This window comes from Neofelis nebulosa, chromosome 3, assembly GCF_028018385.1.
Source record: "Neofelis nebulosa isolate mNeoNeb1 chromosome 3, mNeoNeb1.pri, whole genome shotgun sequence".
NCBI lineage: Eukaryota > Metazoa > Chordata > Mammalia > Carnivora > Felidae > Neofelis > Neofelis nebulosa.
In genome coordinates, this window is record NC_080784.1 from 195,258,070 (window position 1) to 195,275,425 (window position 17,356).

Genomic DNA, 17,356 nt, shown 5'->3' on the forward strand with positions numbered 1-17,356 from the left:
TTAAAGCGGATTTTATTTTTCTCTTCAGTGCTTCCTGCAATAGGGTTAAAGTTTTATTTGTCTTTAAGACAGCCTGAGTAAATTACAGTTCAGCTTCTGGTGTTGTCAGAGCTTTTGAAAGTATGCTTAATAAACTGCTTTGATAATATATTTTTGTCCTTGAGGGGTCACTCTCCTGGAGGTAATGCAGGACCAGGTCAATGTATGGAGTAGACAGAGGAAACCCTTCTTCAGTCTCCCTGCTCTAAAAATCCATTTAATCTATTACCCTCGGACAGAGGACATACCTGATACGAAACTGCTAAGAACAGATACTACACTGGATCTTAGCCAAAAGGCTGAGAAGCGATGCCTTGACAATTTTTTTGCTTAAAATTCTTTGCAGCTTTCCGTGTTTAGTGGCTTTGCAGAGAGCAGAAACACGCATATTGATTTGTGTAAATCTTATTTGAGCTTCAGATCAGGGCCTACAAAGGAAATGTGCTATGAGCTGGTAAAATGCTAATTAACCAAAATTGAGAATCTGAAATATCTTTCCAGTGACTTCAGATGCATAATATACGTGATCTTGCTGGGTCTGGAATGACTCCCGGATCCAGTAGATATTTTATAGACATAAAATGCTTCGAAGCCTTTGGGGAAAAATGTATATTTATTACCTCTGAGTCTTTCTCGCTCTGACAGAATAGTGCCCATAACCCAGAATGTCTATAGACCTCATTTCAATGGACACACGTATTCTGGACCCTCAGTTTATTTTATTATCCATCATTTTAGGTTATTGTTTATTTCTTGCCTTAAAAATTTACCTTGCCTCTAAATGGAAAGGACTAGGAGGGGTAAACCACATTAAAATGTGAGGTATGTGTTGTGTGATGTGCAGTGTGTTTTGCCATACTCTTTTGCATGGCCATGAATACAGAGCTCCACAGCTGAGAAAAACCAGGATAGCAAACAGTTATCAAGGATTTCCTAATGCAAGCACGTGTCCTAGGCTGTGAGGCTGCCCACATAGAACCGATGGACTCACTGCCATGGAGGAGCTCCTTCTGATCGCTCCGACCCCCACCTTTCATGATGACTGTGGTGGTGGTTTCACCATTTTCAGATGAGGAGATTGCTAAAGAACATTCAGGATTCAGTTTCCGGTGACCAGAAAATAGCAAAGCTGGGATCTGCACCTACACCTGCCTGAATCCAAAACCACGTTCTTGAACTGTTGCTCTGTGTTTGGTTCCAGCTATTTGAATATTCCTAGCAAAGCTAGGTCTGGGCGTGATCAGTGTTTATGTGCGTCGAAACTGCTCGGGGCTGAAGATGCCAGCTTGTTGGGGCTACAGCCCCTTTTCCTGCCGTTACTGCTCCTGTGCAGGCCACTTAATGCTACACCTACATGCCCTGTTGTGTCCCTGAGTTGGTTCTTGCTCTCTCTTTTTGTCTGAAAAGCGTGCAGGCGGGAAAGCTGAGTTGGTTGGAGTTGCTGGCTGAGGAAGCCAAGCATGTCCCTATATTCCCCTATATTCCCCTCTTAGACTCCTCTGGTTGCCTATATTCCCCTCTTAGGCTCCTCTGGTTGCCTTCCAGTGTCATCTAGAAGTTCGCCTCAAGTTCCTTTAGGGTACCTGGTAGATGAGAAGGAATTTTGCCATTGGCAGCCTGGTGGGTGCCTCTGTTCTAAAGCAAGGTGTGTTCCTACAGCAATCAAAGAGACCAAAGAAGCCCTATTGAATGTGAACAATACCTTAAAGGAGCTGAAAAAGTCAAGCGCACAACTGAACACCAGCCTCAGTGACGTTAAAAGGGACCTGGAACAATCACTCAATGACCCCATGTGCTCTGCACCTCCAGTGGCTACCACTTGCAACAACATCAGAACGTCTCTAAGCCAGCTGGATGACAATACCAACATGGATCAGGTGAGGGGACTCTGCTATGGAGCAGTGTCTTTGGGACAACCGTGCAAGACTCAGTGTGGGTACACCTGTCCAGTGGACAGTGGCCCGGGTGTCTGTCAGCCTGTCCTGGTTATCTGATCGCCACATGGGCATGGCTGCAGCAGGAGAGAAAGGATAATGGGAAACCCCTTTCAAGTGTTCTCTGCAATAGATTTGATGGAAGCTACCAGAATGAATTCAGCTTTAAAAGGAAAAAAGAGGGGCACCTGGGTGGCTCAGTCGGTTAGGCATCCGACTTCGACTCAGGTCATGATCTCGCAGCTTGTGGGTTCGTGCCCCACATCAGGCTCTGTGCTTGCAGCTCAGAGCCTAGAGCCTGCTTTGGATTCTGTGTCTCCCTCTCTCTCTGCCCCTCTCCTGCTCCTGCTCTGTCTCTCTCTCTCTCTCTCTCTTTCTCTCTCAAAAATAAATAAGCATTAAAAGAAAGAAAGAAAGAAAGAAAGAAAGAAAGAAAGAAAGAGAAAGAAAGAAAGAAAGAAAAAGAAAGAAGCGTGTGTTTTTGTAGACTTCTAAAAATTAAAATATATTTTCAAAGGGCATGCCTACTACATTAACCATTTATATCTAAATAGAAGTAATTCTCCTATTCCAAGAGAAAATTAGGGGGAAAAAAAGAATTTGGAGCATCTTGAAAATATAAAGTCCCAAGATACAGATAAAATAATCACATCTACTCATGATTTTTAATTTATCGAGATAGGGGTATATACATGCCACATTTTTTCTAAAATAATATTTTAATATATAAAATCTACTCTTCTCACCTTCCTATTTCATGGGCCAATACTACGGACTCTTCATCTTCTGCCTCTGTGTCTACATATCTACCACCATCACTGTGGTCACCATTGAATAGCTTTTCAGAGACTGGGATTTTCACTTGCATTGAAATTGTTTGAACTCAAGTCTTTTGGGGAGGGAGGTAACTTTTTATTCTGTTGTCTTTTTAAACATGCAGAAAATTTGCAAGGATGGTAAGAGGAACTCCTTCACCCTTTACTCTGACTTGCCAATTGCCACCATTTTGCTTCATTTGCTTCCTTATATTTTCTTTGTTTCTCCATTTGTGTATCTCCCGTCTACTCATTATCATGTATACATATAAAGTATGATGCATGTTGTGTTTTTCTCAATCATCTGGCGATAAGTTGTGGACAATATGTCCTTTTACCCCTATTTCCGTGCAATTCCTAAACGTACACAACCTTTTGGACAGTTATCAAAATTAGGACATATAATGCTGACCCAAGACTCCTGACTAGTCCATAGTTTATATTCAAATTTTGTGGATGTTTTTAAAAAACTGGCAGCTGTTTTTCTTTCTCCAGTCTAGACACCGGTCCAGAGTCACACCTGGTCTTTACTTGTCATGTCTGTTTAGGCCCTTCAATCTTGGACAGTCCCCAGCCTATCTTCTTCCTTTTTAACTTTGACATTTTTGAAGACCACAGGCCATTTGTTTTATGGAAGGACCCATGATTTAAGTTTATCTGGTGTTCCCCTGTGATTAGATTTGAGTTATGCATGTTTCCCGGGGGTATCACAAGAGTGATATTGTGTCCTTCTTGGTACATCGTGTCAGAAGGTCCATGATGTTTGTCTCAATGTTGACAAGAAACAGAACACTTTAAACCCAGGTATGATGCTATAATGGAAACTTCATTCCAGACCACTCACCAGTATAACTATTGCCTGTATTATTTACATCTTTGTTCAACAGTATTCGGTACCTGAAATTGTGAGGTCATCCACATTCGCTCTGTGTTAAATTTCTTTCCTGCATTTTGAGCTAACTGCAACAGAAACCCACCAAACATCTAAAACTTGATGCTTGTAGAGGCCACCCTGAGCTAAATGTATCCCCCCCCCCCCCAATAAATATTCTATTGTTCAAAAGCAAGTTAAATATAGAGATTTTGGGACTTAAGAGACTTAAATCTCTTAAGAGACTATAGAGACTTTGGATATAAGATGACTCCCTTTTTATGACAAATAATGTTGGGAGTAACCACTTTGCCTTATGTTTTGTTTTACAAATTTCAGCTCCCATCTTTGGATAAGCCAATTGATAAGATTAATGATATTCTTCAAACAAATTTGTCCAGCCTGGTTCAACAGGTACGTATTTTGGGGGAAAAAAACATACAGTAGTTTAGACTGTAGTTTATTTTACATCACTTTAAAGAGTAGACAAGTACATAAGAAAACACGTAACCGCAAAAAAGCAGTGAAAATTTGGAAAGGGGTTTGCCAAGGACATAACTGTTATCTTCCCGATAATTTTGCTCATTTCACTTTGAGAAATTGGGATTAAGCATCTGTTGTGTGCACAGCACCATGCTGGAGGTAGAAAGCAAAACCTGATCTCACCTTCCTGGGATTCAGAATTTGCTAGGGGTGGTGCTGAACCCCATACTGACTCTGAGGCAAGGTCCCTCCCACTGTGCCGGGAGTCACTCCCCTTGCTTTTGTCTCCTCCCCCTTCTGCACAGTTGCACATGCTGTGAGCTATGCCCACCATTCTCTCCTTTCTCCCTCTCCTTCACCGAACTACTTATGCTGCTAAATACTAACTACTTAAAGCATTCAGTATCTCCTTCTTTCTTTTATTATGTTTTTAATGTTTATTTATTTTTGAGAAAGAGAGAGAGTGTGAGTGGGGGAGGGGTAGAGAAAGAGGGAGACACAGAATCCAAAGTAGGCTCCAGGCTCTGAACTGTCCGCACAGAGCCCAACCCGGGGCTCCAATTCCTGAACCATGAGGTCGTGACCTGAGTCCAAGTCGGACGGACACTTAACCAACTGAGCCACCCAGGCACCCCTCGGTATCACTTTCTTAATGAGATCTTTCCTGCGCATCTTGACCAAGTCAAACCCTTTTTAATGCGTTCCTACAGTACAGCAGATATTCTCTGTTAACATCCTCCTGACTGTGATTATTGCTTTAATGTTTCTATTGTCCCACTGGAGTGTAAACCCTGAAAATGGCAGGGACCACTTTGGTCTAGGGCATCATCATTTCCCTGGTAGCCTACCAATTATTGCTATTTATTCAACCTATATATTGAGCGCACAATAGATTGTAGATTATGATTCAACAAGAGTGCTGGGGCCTGCAGGAAAGGGAGAGAACAGTTTTATTCTTGCCTTTATGTCTTTTAGCAGGGGATATAAAAAGATCATCAGGTATCTGTTAAATACTCATCTACTGACAAAGTTAAGTGTCCCCTTAAACAAGTCATTAAAAACTCTTGGTCATTTGTCCTGGTGTCCCCTCATTTGTTAAATGAGGGAATTGAACCAGGAGATCTGTAAGGCCCTCTCTGGCCGTAAAACCTCTTACAGTGGGGGGCCTCCACAAGTCCAACTGCAGATAAATGTAGAAGGTCAGGTGGACAGTAATCCAAACAGGCTGCGAACTTAGTCACCGTTGAGGAAACGGAAGTGGTAGATGTTCTTCTTACGGCATTCGTGCTTCTAGATTAAACTGGAAACTTGCTGGCACCATAAATCTTATAAAGTCTGTAACTTACGCTGGACTGCTGTAAGAGAATATCATAGGCCGGTTGGCTTCTAAACAAGAGAAATTTATTTCTCACAGTTCTGGCAGCTAGATGTCCAAGATCAGGGGGCCGGCATGATCGAGTTCTGGTGAGAGACCCTTCCAGGTTGCAGACGGCTGTTTTCTCATTGCATCTTCGTGTGGTGAAGACAGCTGTCTGAGGTCCCTTTTATAAAGGCACTAATCCCATCCACGGGGCTTCATCCACATGAATGAATCACCTCCCCAAAGCCCCACCTCCTAATACCATTACTTACGTGGGGGGGGGGGGGGGGTTAGGATTTCAACATACGATGCTGACTGTCGGGGGAGGTAGACACAGACATTCAGTCCATGATAAGTTGTAATCGATACCGTATTCCCTAGCAGTTGGCTAAATACAGCAGCAGACAGTAAAGAAACACAAATTAAACCTCTTCCAGAGGAAAAGCTGTATATTTAGTTGAGCTGCTTGGAGGGAAGTAATGACCTCTTCCCGTCACAGATTTAGCCCCAAAATGACAGAGCTTGGCATTGCTGTTTTTGTTTTCACTGGAGCCTCACTATAATTTATATTCTCTATAAGCTGTGTTTGGGGGCATTATTGTTTTCTGTAAGACGAGATCTCTAGTTTTGGTTCGTAATTGCATTGGAAATTACGATTCCAGTTCTGGAAATTCACGTTATATCTGCACATGGTACACTGTACAGATCAGGTGTTTCTTAACCTCAGCACTATTAACACTTGGGGCTGGATAATTCTCTGTTATGGGGCTGTCCTGTGCGTGGTAGGGGACCTTGCTCACACAGTGCCACAGTTGTGATAACCAGAATGTCTCCAGACATTGCCATATGTCCCCTGGAGGACAAAATTTCCCCCCATTGAGAAACGCTAATATAGATAAGTTAAAAGCTTAAAAGTAAAAAACTTTTGGGGCACCTGGCTGGCTCAGTCAGTTGGGCGTCCAACTTCAGCTCAGGTCATGATCTCACGTGTGAGTTCGAGCCCCACATCGGTCTCTATGCTGACAGCTTAGAGCCTGGAGCCTGCTTCAGATTCTGTGTCTCCCTCTCTCTCTGCCCCTCCCCTGCCCATGCTCTGCCTCTGTCTTTCTCTCTCTCTCAAAAATAAATAAACATTAAAAAAATTTTTTTTTTAATTTTTTTTAATGTTTTTATTTATTTTTGAGATAGAGAGAGACAGAGCATGAGCAGGGGAGGGGCAGAGAGAGAGAGAGGGAGACACAGAATCCAAAGCAGGCTCCAGGCTCTGAGCTGTCAACACAGAGCCCCACACGGGGCTTGAACTCACGGACTGTGAGATCATGACCTGAGCTGAAGTCGGACGCTCCACCGACTGAGCCACCCAGGCACCCCCCAAAAAATTTTTTTAAGTAACAAACTTTTCAGGGGAACTTCAGTGGATACAACTTAAAGAAAATCTTCTTTAAAGGGGAACTTTTTTGTAGTCTTTTAATGACCATATAGCGATCATTTCCTCCTTAAGATGACTGTTTCATTTTTAGTTTGCTTCTCTACTCCAAACTAAGCTAGAAAATGGGTACTCGTTAACTGCCCTCCCATTCACTATGTCCATCAATCTACTTTGAATTATTTTTTAGGGCTATAAATCCTTTAATGATATTCCTGAGATGGTGAAAAATCAAACCACAGACATCATATCAGGTGAGTCAGAGTTTGAAGTCCTTTTTTTTTTCTCTCTGTTAAGAAACGGATGATCAGGACAAAAAAATGTATTGTTAAGAACTGTATTATTTTTCTCTCTTAAAAAAGTCCTCTCACTGATCTTGAAAAGTAAATGAGAATCAGAGCTTTTTAATTGTGCCACTTTCACACCACAATTTTGATCTTAAGAAATAATAACCCTATTGAACGCTGATTAACACGGTCCTGCTGGCCAGAGGCTGCAAGGTTGAGGACCACACTATAATGATGAGCCGTCATCATGAACTGTCAGCGCTAAAGACAGCTATTGTTTGGAAAGTCACATTTTTTTTTTTTTAATTTATTTTTGGGACAGAGAGAGACAGAGCATGAACGGGGGAGGGGCAGAGAGAGAGGGAGACACAGAATCGGAAACAGGCTCCAGGCTCCGAGCCGTCAGCCCAGAGCCCGATGCGGGGCTCGAACTCACGGACCGCGAGATCGTGACCTGGCTGAAGTCGGACACTTAACCAACTGCGCCACCCAGGCGCCCCGTGGAAAGTCACATTTTGACTGGTTTCACTAGGGAAAAACTGTAGAGTATTATATGTTCTAAAAGAACATAAAATCAATTTTTTTTTCCAGAATTACTATGTTTAAGGATTGATTTTGTCTTTTTAGGAAGATGTACATCTGCCTTCTGATGCTGCTATAAATGTGTTTTAGGCTCATAAGGTTGTTTACGATTTTGGAAAGACAACTGATATTGAGAGAATTCTGCTAGTCTTAAATGATTGAAGTATGTTGTATTCAGGTCATGGTATTTGGGGTGAAGGTACAGAGAAACAGTGCAGTATAAGTAGTTTTGGGGTCAGTAATGGCAAGAAACGTGGGTTCTTTGCTTAAAGAAGAAATCTCTGAAGCTATGGAAGATCTTCTTTTAAATCATCTTCTCTGTGCTTCCTTTTATCTGTTGACCAAGTGATTTTAAGATGTTGTGCTAGAAGTACTTGATTTTCCCCCCCAATAGTGTTCTTTCAACCCATTAAGACTTTGGGTAAAAAGTATTTTATCCTATTACATAATGCTTTAGATGTTTTGTGGGTTCCTTTTTGTTTAATCTAAGATTCTGCTTGAAAATACTGATACTAAAGACAAAGTTCACGCTTTCCTGTGCTAGCGTCTGAAGGCTAACACATGCTGTACATCTAATAGCCACCTGCTTACTAATTTCTGTGTTTACTTTTTCTGTTCCCCCTTTCTGGACCTCTTCTGCCAATACATGCAGCCCTCCCTTGTAAGTCTGGCAAAGCGAGGTGTGCAGTATGTGTGAGCGAGGCCCATCACACATGGTGTCATTGCCTAAACACAAGCCAGAGTTTTCCCGGGTCTGGGAGAATATCACTCCATCAGCCTGAATCTTAATTGCTTAGATTCGTACCCTTCCAAAACGAATAAAAACCCTTAGCTCCCACGTTTTGATCATCCGGTCCCACCCTGCACGCCTATTTTGAGTGCCTACTGTGTGCCAGGCTCTGCTGGGCTCTGGGAATGGGAGATGAATAAAGCGTGAGCCCTGCCTACCGCTCAGCAGGGCATGTATACAGATGCCAGTTATCACACTCTGGTAACATGATGGGATACGTGCAAGAGATCCAAGGTGGGAGAGGGTAGCAGAAGGCTTCCTGGAGGAAGCAACATCAAAACTGAGGTCCGAGGGAAGCATTCAGTGAGAGAGGACGCCAGCCACATACAGAGTCACCCAAGCTGGCAAAGCCAGGGAGCCATGTTGTGTGGGAAGGCAGGACAGCCTGAGAAGCAGAAGGAACCCCATTCTGAGTTTCGGGAAGTGTTCAGAGGAGGAATCTGCAGACCACATCTCTACAAACTCCCAGAAATCCCAGAGTTAAGTACGAGACCCACCGAGTCACCTTGTTGAGGATCTTGAGGCCTTTGGGTGCACAATCCATTTGGAGGAGAATTGAGCCACTGTGGATAACGGCCTCCTCCTAGTAACTCTGTCTCAACGTATCTGTGTGAACAACACACTTTGAAAAAGATTCCCACCCTTTTATGTAACTCCATCATGGGTCATGCTACCCGGTACCCAAAGTTCACCAGGAGCCCTGGGATCACACTGTGAGAACAGCTAACCTTGTCTTTGCTGTTGCAAAGAGGTTTATCTCCCTTCCAGGACCGGTGGATATTTAACTGATTAGCATGTTCTTAGTACATCCGTGCCGAAAATCACACGTTGAGATAACACCAGCTTCAGACCTAGGTGAGCATTAAATGAAGTGACACCCGTGTCCTGAGTATCTTTGATCCCAGGACCTGTCACAAGGGACAAACACTTTCCAAAAATTGGAACTTACCTTCTCTCTGAAAGGTTAGGGTAGATATTAATAGAAACTCTTTGACCACTGGGAATAAATTGCTCTCTGCATATGAGATACACAGATGTACTTTTAACAAGTCTCAATTTGTATGAGTCAAATAAAATTTTAAGAAAAATATCCCCTGGGGTCACTTGTTCAAAAAATTGGTCCTGGAGAATTACTGCATTCCTGAATGCTATTTCTTATTAAATTATTTTTTCCAAAATCACTGAACAGAAGTTTTGGAGTTAGATGAACCCAAGGTTAAATTTCATTTCTAGTGCTTTCTGGAAAAAAAAAAAAAAAAGACCTATGGGCAAGTAATTTAACCTCTATGGGCCTCAGGGTCACTGTTGGTAAAATGGAAATAAGAATATCTATTTCAGTGGAATAAATTAGCTAACATTTATATCAAAGTGCGTGGCCCATGGTAGGCACACCATAAGTTTTAATCATCAGATTCATTTTATTTTTTAGTGAAGTAAGTAACAGAAGAAAACTCTGGCTTGAATTCAGCACCATATCATTAAAGTCAGCACTCATAGCTTGCTGTTTTGTTGAGTAATTGCTTTCTGATGGTCTTGGCTACATTCGTGCTTGTTGTAGAACCTTTTCATGTTTTAACCACATACATAACATGGGGAAAACTAAAAGTGGTTGAAGCTTTTCATTTTGGCTCCAAAACAAAGTGCCTGTTTCCCCTGGGCTTGAAAATGCATAACCTGGGTATCTTTGTTTTCAGATGTCAAAAGTACCTTGAATTCCATTGGTTCAGATATTGAAAGTATAGGCGAACAGATTCCTATTCAGGATCAGCTGTCGAATTTCATGGGTTACATTAATGACACTGAAACTTACATCCACCGCAATTTACCCACGTTGGAAGAGTATGATTCGTACAGGTGAGTGCCCCCCTTGAGCTAGCAAACTAGAGAGTGAGCCTTGCTCTAGAACAGGGTAGAAATCTGACATGATAAGCAGGATCATCTTGTGGGAGAAAATTGTACAAAGAAGCCGTAACCGGATATGTGTTAATCCTAGTTTATGTTTATTTAAAAAGTTGGAGTGCTCACTCTGGCAGCACATATACTAAAATTGGAACTATACAGGGAAGATTAGCATCCCTGCACAAGGATGGCATGCAAAATCATGGAGTATTATGTATGTTTTTTTAATTGGAGACTGTAAGTTCTTGAGCCAAGTGGTCAATACTTTGCAATTTTTATGTCATTAATGGCTTCTATAATCTTAGTTATCATTATCTAACACATGGAAAAGGATTTTAAAGCCTTAAAGTAATTAAGGAGGGCATTTGGATAATATTCTTCTTTTCGTTGGCTTATAAAATAAACACACAGAGGTTGGTTCTTACAGAAAAACATCCTTGAAATAAGGAGCTTGCTGGAGACCTCAGGTAAGCAGCTCTAGACCCCAGCTGTTGATTGCCCCACTAGACAATGTTAGTGATGGGGTCTGGGCCCTGGAGATGACAGTGGACATCTCAGGGAACAATAGGCTTGCAGACTTGAGTTATTCGACGACCATGCGAGATATAAGATGTGCTGTCCTCTCTAAAACACTCAGCCCCACGCCCTACCACTTTGGGAATCGTTCTTACTGTCCGAACTCGTGGAGATTCCAGAGAGTTCCAGTCCTGCTTGGTTATTTATTAGGCAAGAACTCAAGGTAAATAATAAAATAATAATAAATAATAAAATAATAACTGCTAGCATTTCAGGAACAGTTACAATGTGCCCTCCAAGTGCTATACGTGTGACTTCTCATTTAATACCAAAAAAAAAAAAAAAAAAAAAGAAAAGAAAGAAAAGAAAAGAGAAGAAAAAAATTCCAGGGTTGTGTTCTATTTGTAATCTTGTTTCATAGACAAGGAAATTGAGGCTCGGGGTAGTAGAATGACCTACAAAAAGCCAACAACAGTGTGGCAGAGGTGGGTTTTCAATCCCCATCTGACTATACTCTGTCTATATTGCCCTGTAATTAGTAAGCCATTTTCCTACGGTGTGGCTGGGACCCTCCAGCAGGTATCAGGGCAAACATAAGACAGACCCTTTCTCTGGGGCGCCCGGGTGGCTCAGTCAGTTAAGGGTCCAACTCTTGGTTTCAGCTCGGCTGATCTCATGGTTTCATGATCTCATGATCTCATGGTTTCATGAGTTCAAGCCCCACGTCAACTCTGTGCTGGCAGCACGGAGCCTACTTGGGATTCTCTCTCTCTCCCTCTCTCTGCCCCTCCCCCACTCATGCTGTCTCTGATTCTCGCAAAAATAAATAAATGAACTTAAAAAAAAAAAAAAGACAGACCGTTTCTCAATGAATTCACAATCTCTTAAGAGGTTAGAATTTCACAAATGGAAAGAATGATACAACTACTATCTACACGTCCACTCCCATTGCCCTGAGACTAGAAGGTTACTTTTAAAGGAAATCTAACTAAGCAGATGAAGCATGCATTCACTGTAAAAGATTTCTGAGGCCAGGTTCCATGGCTTGTTTAATTTGGCATCCCCAGTATCTGGAATAAAATGCCACAGAAAGGGTGCAGGTGGCCATTACAACTAATGAGATTGCTCTTAATTTAATGAAAAGCTTCAGAGGCAGCTTTTGTCGCAGAAGTAAACACTTTATTTTTTAGTGTTTTAATGGTTGGGCAGCATTTCTACCCTTGAATCCTCCTTGGCTGCTGGAAAAGGTTGTTGTACCTTCCGGGAATGCCAGTAAGACCTAATTGAGGCTCCATTATCCTAAAATGTCTCGCAGGACCATTACGAAATTGAGATTTGCGTTCTGCAGGCACTTGATTTAGGATGCTCATAAATTCTAAGATATGCAGCACGTTCCCCATGTAGAGTTTCTGGTTCAGCAAAGAATGCAAGGTCCCCTCCCAAATATTCCCGCAACCACAGAGCATTTTAGAGGAAGACCCGGGAAAAGAGCTGGGTATTTCTGTATCTGTTGTCAGATCATGACCTGTCCTCCTGTTGTCATCAACGTTGCAATAAGCGCTCGCAGCAGCAGGAAACTTGACAGAACTTCCAAGTCTTAAACGGGTATTGTTATCAGTGGCTTTGGAGAATGGAGCAAGGGCCCTGCTTAGGACCCCCGCAGAAATGAAGCAAGGGAAGGAAGCCATAGTCTCTCCTGACCAGTGAGCGAGCTAGATCTCTTCAAAACCAAGATAAAAATTAAGGTTTCCTGCTGGCTGGGGTGGAGGACTAGGGGTGGGAAGCGATCTTTTCACTACAACGTCACCCTATGAGGAATCTGCGGGCCAATCAGATATTTGATTGCCAAGTATCACTCAATCGCTCCAGCCTCAGTCCGATAGCTTTTGCGTTATTGTGAGGCCACCTCTTTTATGGATGATAACACTGTGCTTGCTTCACCAGGTGGCTGGGTGGCCTGGTTGTCTGCTGTTTGCTGACACTCGTCGTGATTTTTTATTACCTGGGCTTGCTGTGTGGCACGTGTGGCTATGACCGGAATGCCACACCGACCAGACGAGGCTGCGTCTCAAACACCGGAGGCATCTTCCTCATGGTGTGAGTGTTTGCTCTTCCTTGCCACGTGGGAGGTGGAAATGAGGGGAGAAGAGCAGACTGATGACACGAATCTGGTGGCCTCTGGGCTGCACATTATGGATTATTATCCATCCATCCATCCATCCATCCATCCATTTTATTCACCAGAAACTTGCTGAGGATTGGCCTGGTATCAGACATTGTTCTCTGTGGTCACCAGTTTCTTCAGCTTGTTTGCTTTGAAACTCTGGAAACTTGACTTAGAAAAGAGATTGTCAAGGCACCTGGGTGGCGTAGTCAGTTAAGCGTCCAACTCTTGTTTCCCGCCCAAGTCATGAACTCACAGTTCATGAGTTCAAGCCCTGCGTGCAGAGCCTGCTTGGGATTTTTCTTTCTCTCTGTCCATCCCCCACTCGCACTGTCTCTTTCTTTCTCAAAATAAATAAATAAACTTTAAGGGGCGCCTGTTGGTGGCTCTGTTGGTTGAGGATAGCACAACAAGCCAAGAAAGGCACATAAATCAAGGCACAAGAGTTTTACAAATAACTTTAAAACTAACAACACGGGAGTCTGCCAGATTTAGACTTCAGCTCAGGTCATGATCTCATGGTTCATGAGTTTGAGCCCTACATTAGGCTCTGTGCTGATAGCTCAGAGCCTGGAGCCTGCTTTGGATTCTGTGTCTCCCTCTCTCTCTGTTTCCCCCCCTCCCCCCGCTCACACTCTGTCTTTCTCTCTCTCTCTCAAAAATAAAGAGTAAAAAAAATTTTTTTAAAGAATTGGCCCTTTAACAAAAAATAAATAAATAAACTTTAAAAAACAAACAAACAAATAAACGTAAAAAATCTTTACTAGGGTGTGACAAGCGCAGAGGGCACCAACTGGGTGTGACTGCACTTGGAGCCAGAAACATAAACCCGGAGGCAGAGGTTAAAGCTTTGAATGCTCCCCAGAGAGGAAGCTGTGTGGGTTCCAAACCGATATTTCCTTTTCCAATAAGTACATCAAGAATCGGCAGCAGGGAGTGTGATGGGTTTGGAGAGCAAGGTAAAGATTTGGAACAAGTCCTTGGAGCCATGGAGAATCAACACCTCAGCCATGGCTGTCATTGCTTATGTCATTAGTACCAGGCTGGGAGAAGCCGCAAGCCACTGTCATGCACTAACGTGCCTTTTCAAACATTGGGTCACCACAGTAATGAATCAGACTTATGAGCTCTGATTGTAAAGCTTTGCCCTGAAACCTTTCAGCTCCAGGATAGCACAACAAGCCAAGAAAGGCACATAAATCAAAGCACAAGAGTTTTACAAATAACTTTAAAACTAACAACACAGGAGTCTGCCAGATTTAGACAAAGTTGAACAGAACTCCGTGCACGGAAAAGCCTATTTGCTCACATGGCTACGCTTAAGAAATTAATTCATGCAGCAAGGAAGAGTATATTGCCCCTCCTTTTGGTTTAAATGTATGCAGCTACAGATAGAAAATGAGTTAAATGTTCAGGATTTACTAATCCTGGGACTTGGCTGTTTTGTCAGTGTTTTGATGGTGGTTCTATAGATCACATCTTTTTAACTGCTTGATGGGAGGGCTTAAATTGTTCTGAAAATGTGCACTTTTCATAACATTCTATTTGAACATTTTTAAGGGACAAAACCAAAATATGTGCTGTCCAGTTTCAAAGAAAATGGAAACAGGGGAGTCATGAGCAATTTGATGGAGGCTAAAATTACTTCAGTTTGGATATAATTTTCACCTCTGCAGAGGAAGGAATCTCCGAAGAGACAAAGTCACATGCAAGCATGTGGCTTGGGAACAAGGGGATTTATCACCTGATAGGAAACAAACTGGTGGCTGTGGGGTCTGTATTGTTGCCACCCATGGCTCAACATGGAAATCTTGCTTGGCAGGAGCTTCCATCTCTTGAGACATCTGGTAAACAACTCGAGAGTTATAAAGGGGAAAGCATGATACAACTCATTAGAAGACTGTAATTTCTTAAAAATCATTTATTTACTTGTAGAAACAAGAAAGTATATTTTGTTCAGCTGCAACCACAACACCACCTGCTCTTAAAAACAGTAACACCATCCGTTGACGTTGACGTTGAAGAGTGTGGTCTCTTCAGAAACCAAGCAAGAATCCTTATCTCCCAGGGGGATCCTACCAGAAGGTCTAAGGGGAGGAAAGACAGAGAGCCCTGGCTCTGCTCTGATCCTGTGTCTTCTGAGGGTCCAGGGAGCATTTTGGGGGCCAAAGAGGATACAGCGAGGAATGTACATCTGTCTCAGGGGCACATAGAAGGTTTCCCTGGAGGTAAGGACACCTAAACAAGGCAGCAAGAAAACAGTCTTGTACTGAAGCCCACTCTGAAACTTCTAGTTTTAGTTCTTGAAAACCATGCTCCAATTACCCAGAGCTTTGAAGAAAGACTAATACCCAGTATAGCCATGGGTTCACAAAATGGGTGCCCTTACATGACCAGTGGCCGTTCAGTGGTTACAAATATTTCAGAAAGCATTTTGTCATGCTGTAGCAGGGGCCATAAAGAGACAATAATCTCCTTGGCCAAGTCATTCCATTTTAGGGGATCGGTTTTAAGGAAGTAGGACCCAACTATGGACAAAGTATCACAAGCAGAGAAATGTTTTTGCAGCTTTAGTTATAATAGTGAGGCATTGGAAATGACACAAACATCAGCCACCAAGGAGTAGAACATTCCTGCGGCCAGTGAAATGTAACTAGGTTGGCTACCCTGGATTGTTGACCAAAGTCCCTAAGATGTTCAACAAGGGCTCACAAGACTATCGCCTATGTTCCTCACAGCTGTGTAGATCGGGCGGGAGTCAGCACACGTTTCTGTAAAGGTCCGGATAATAGATACGTTCACTTCGGCCGGCCACATACGGTCTTTGTCGCACGTTATTTTTCTTGTTCTTATTTTACTTCTTCTCCTTTTCCTTCTTTGCAACACTTTCAACACACATTGGCCATTCTTATCTGAGTGACCTTACAAAAACAGGCCTCTGGCAGTGCTGCGTTCCTTATCTAGATATAGGCATATTCAAGAAATAAAGGCTGGACATAAGCTCTTTAAGATTAGCAGTGTTGTTTTGAAATGCTCTATCAAAGGTTTCCAATTTTTTTTATAACTCTAATATACACACATGCTCATGCACACGGTTCAAACCATGGTGACTAGCATATGCTTCCCACATGTTCCCCTTCTTCACGCTCAAAAGCCTTTTAGGTCAGAGAAGTTCAGGCTGACAGAGGCCCCTCCAGTGGGCACATCTTGTTATTTATTTCAGCCAAACCAGGCAAATATTCGAAATTGTTCCTTAATGGTGTCCACTGGGCAGAATCATGCCCTTAGGAAGGGATGCCACTGTTACTAAGTACATCAGCCTGGTACACGCTTCGGAGGGTCCTTCCTGCTTGCACCAGTGACGGTGCAATCATCAGTGATGATCTGGCTACTCCACCTAGACTGATTCAAGAGTTTGCTCTGTCTGTGTCTACACCAGAGTAACTGAGCACTCTAGAGAGAAGTCATGCAGTGGGCACATTGGTATCCCTACAAAATTATGATTCCCCACCTCACATGGATCCTTCACAGCCCTGTAAGTTTCTTCCTTCCTTCCCTTCCTTCCTTCCTTCCTTCCTTCCTTCCTTCCTTCCTTCCTTCCTTCCTTCCTTCTTCCTCCCTCCCTCCTTCCCTCCTTCCTCTGCTCAGCAATGGCTTTTTCCACACTGATACATCCATCCTCCTTATTCCTCCCTCGCTTAGCAGCTGACTCTACCTCCTTCTTCACAAAGGAAATAAAAGCCATCATACAACTTCCCATCACCAAAACTCCAGTGCACCTGCATTCACACGTGTGCAGGGTCAAGTGCAGAGCAATCCCTCTCTTCTGGGCCCATCCCACCTTCCTTTCCCAATCTCAATCCCTGCACACAGCCCAAGGGTGTCATGGATAAGCCCTTCCCTCTCCCGTGTCCTCAATCTCTTCTCCTCTCCCAGACTTGCTTCTCAACGCTTAACCGTGTTCTCTTGTCTCTCTTTCACCATGAAAACCGAAAACCTCTCCCAACACCACTCCTTCCCTTCACAGACATCAAAAGTAATGATGCTTGCTGCCTGTTTCCTCACCTCCGAGTCCTGGGCAAGGCCACGCCCCTTCCCTCAGGTCAGCAGCAGCCTCTTTGCCTCCAGCCATTGGACTGGCTTCAGATCCCCTGGAGTGTGCCCTGTCTGCAGGGTTTGGGACGGCTTCC

The 17,356-nt window shown here is 43.1% G+C and overlaps 1 protein-coding gene and 2 non-coding genes across 12 annotated transcripts in view; 2 read left to right on the top strand and 1 right to left on the bottom strand.

Annotated features, from left to right (window-relative positions):
• PROM1 (prominin 1) overlaps positions 1 to 17,356 on the top strand; it is a 136,755-nt gene that overhangs the window by 97,698 nt on the left and 21,701 nt on the right. For all 10 annotated transcript variants that reach the window (XM_058723032.1, XM_058723040.1, XM_058723030.1 and 7 more), the window contains 5 exons: positions 1,699 to 1,916; positions 3,999 to 4,073; positions 7,119 to 7,182; positions 10,282 to 10,441; positions 12,947 to 13,099. In XM_058723032.1, coding sequence (XP_058579015.1) covers positions 1,699 to 1,916; positions 3,999 to 4,073; positions 7,119 to 7,182; positions 10,282 to 10,441; positions 12,947 to 13,099 — 670 coding nt within the window. The remainder of the gene's footprint in view (positions 1 to 1,698; positions 1,917 to 3,998; positions 4,074 to 7,118; positions 7,183 to 10,281; positions 10,442 to 12,946; positions 13,100 to 17,356) is intronic.
• On the bottom strand, positions 161 to 350 carry LOC131508271 (U2 spliceosomal RNA). The gene has a single exon (XR_009259969.1). It is a non-coding gene; the product is annotated as a U2 spliceosomal RNA (small nuclear RNA).
• Positions 10,605 to 10,708, top strand: LOC131508183 (U6 spliceosomal RNA). The gene has a single exon (XR_009259895.1). It is a non-coding gene; the product is annotated as a U6 spliceosomal RNA (small nuclear RNA).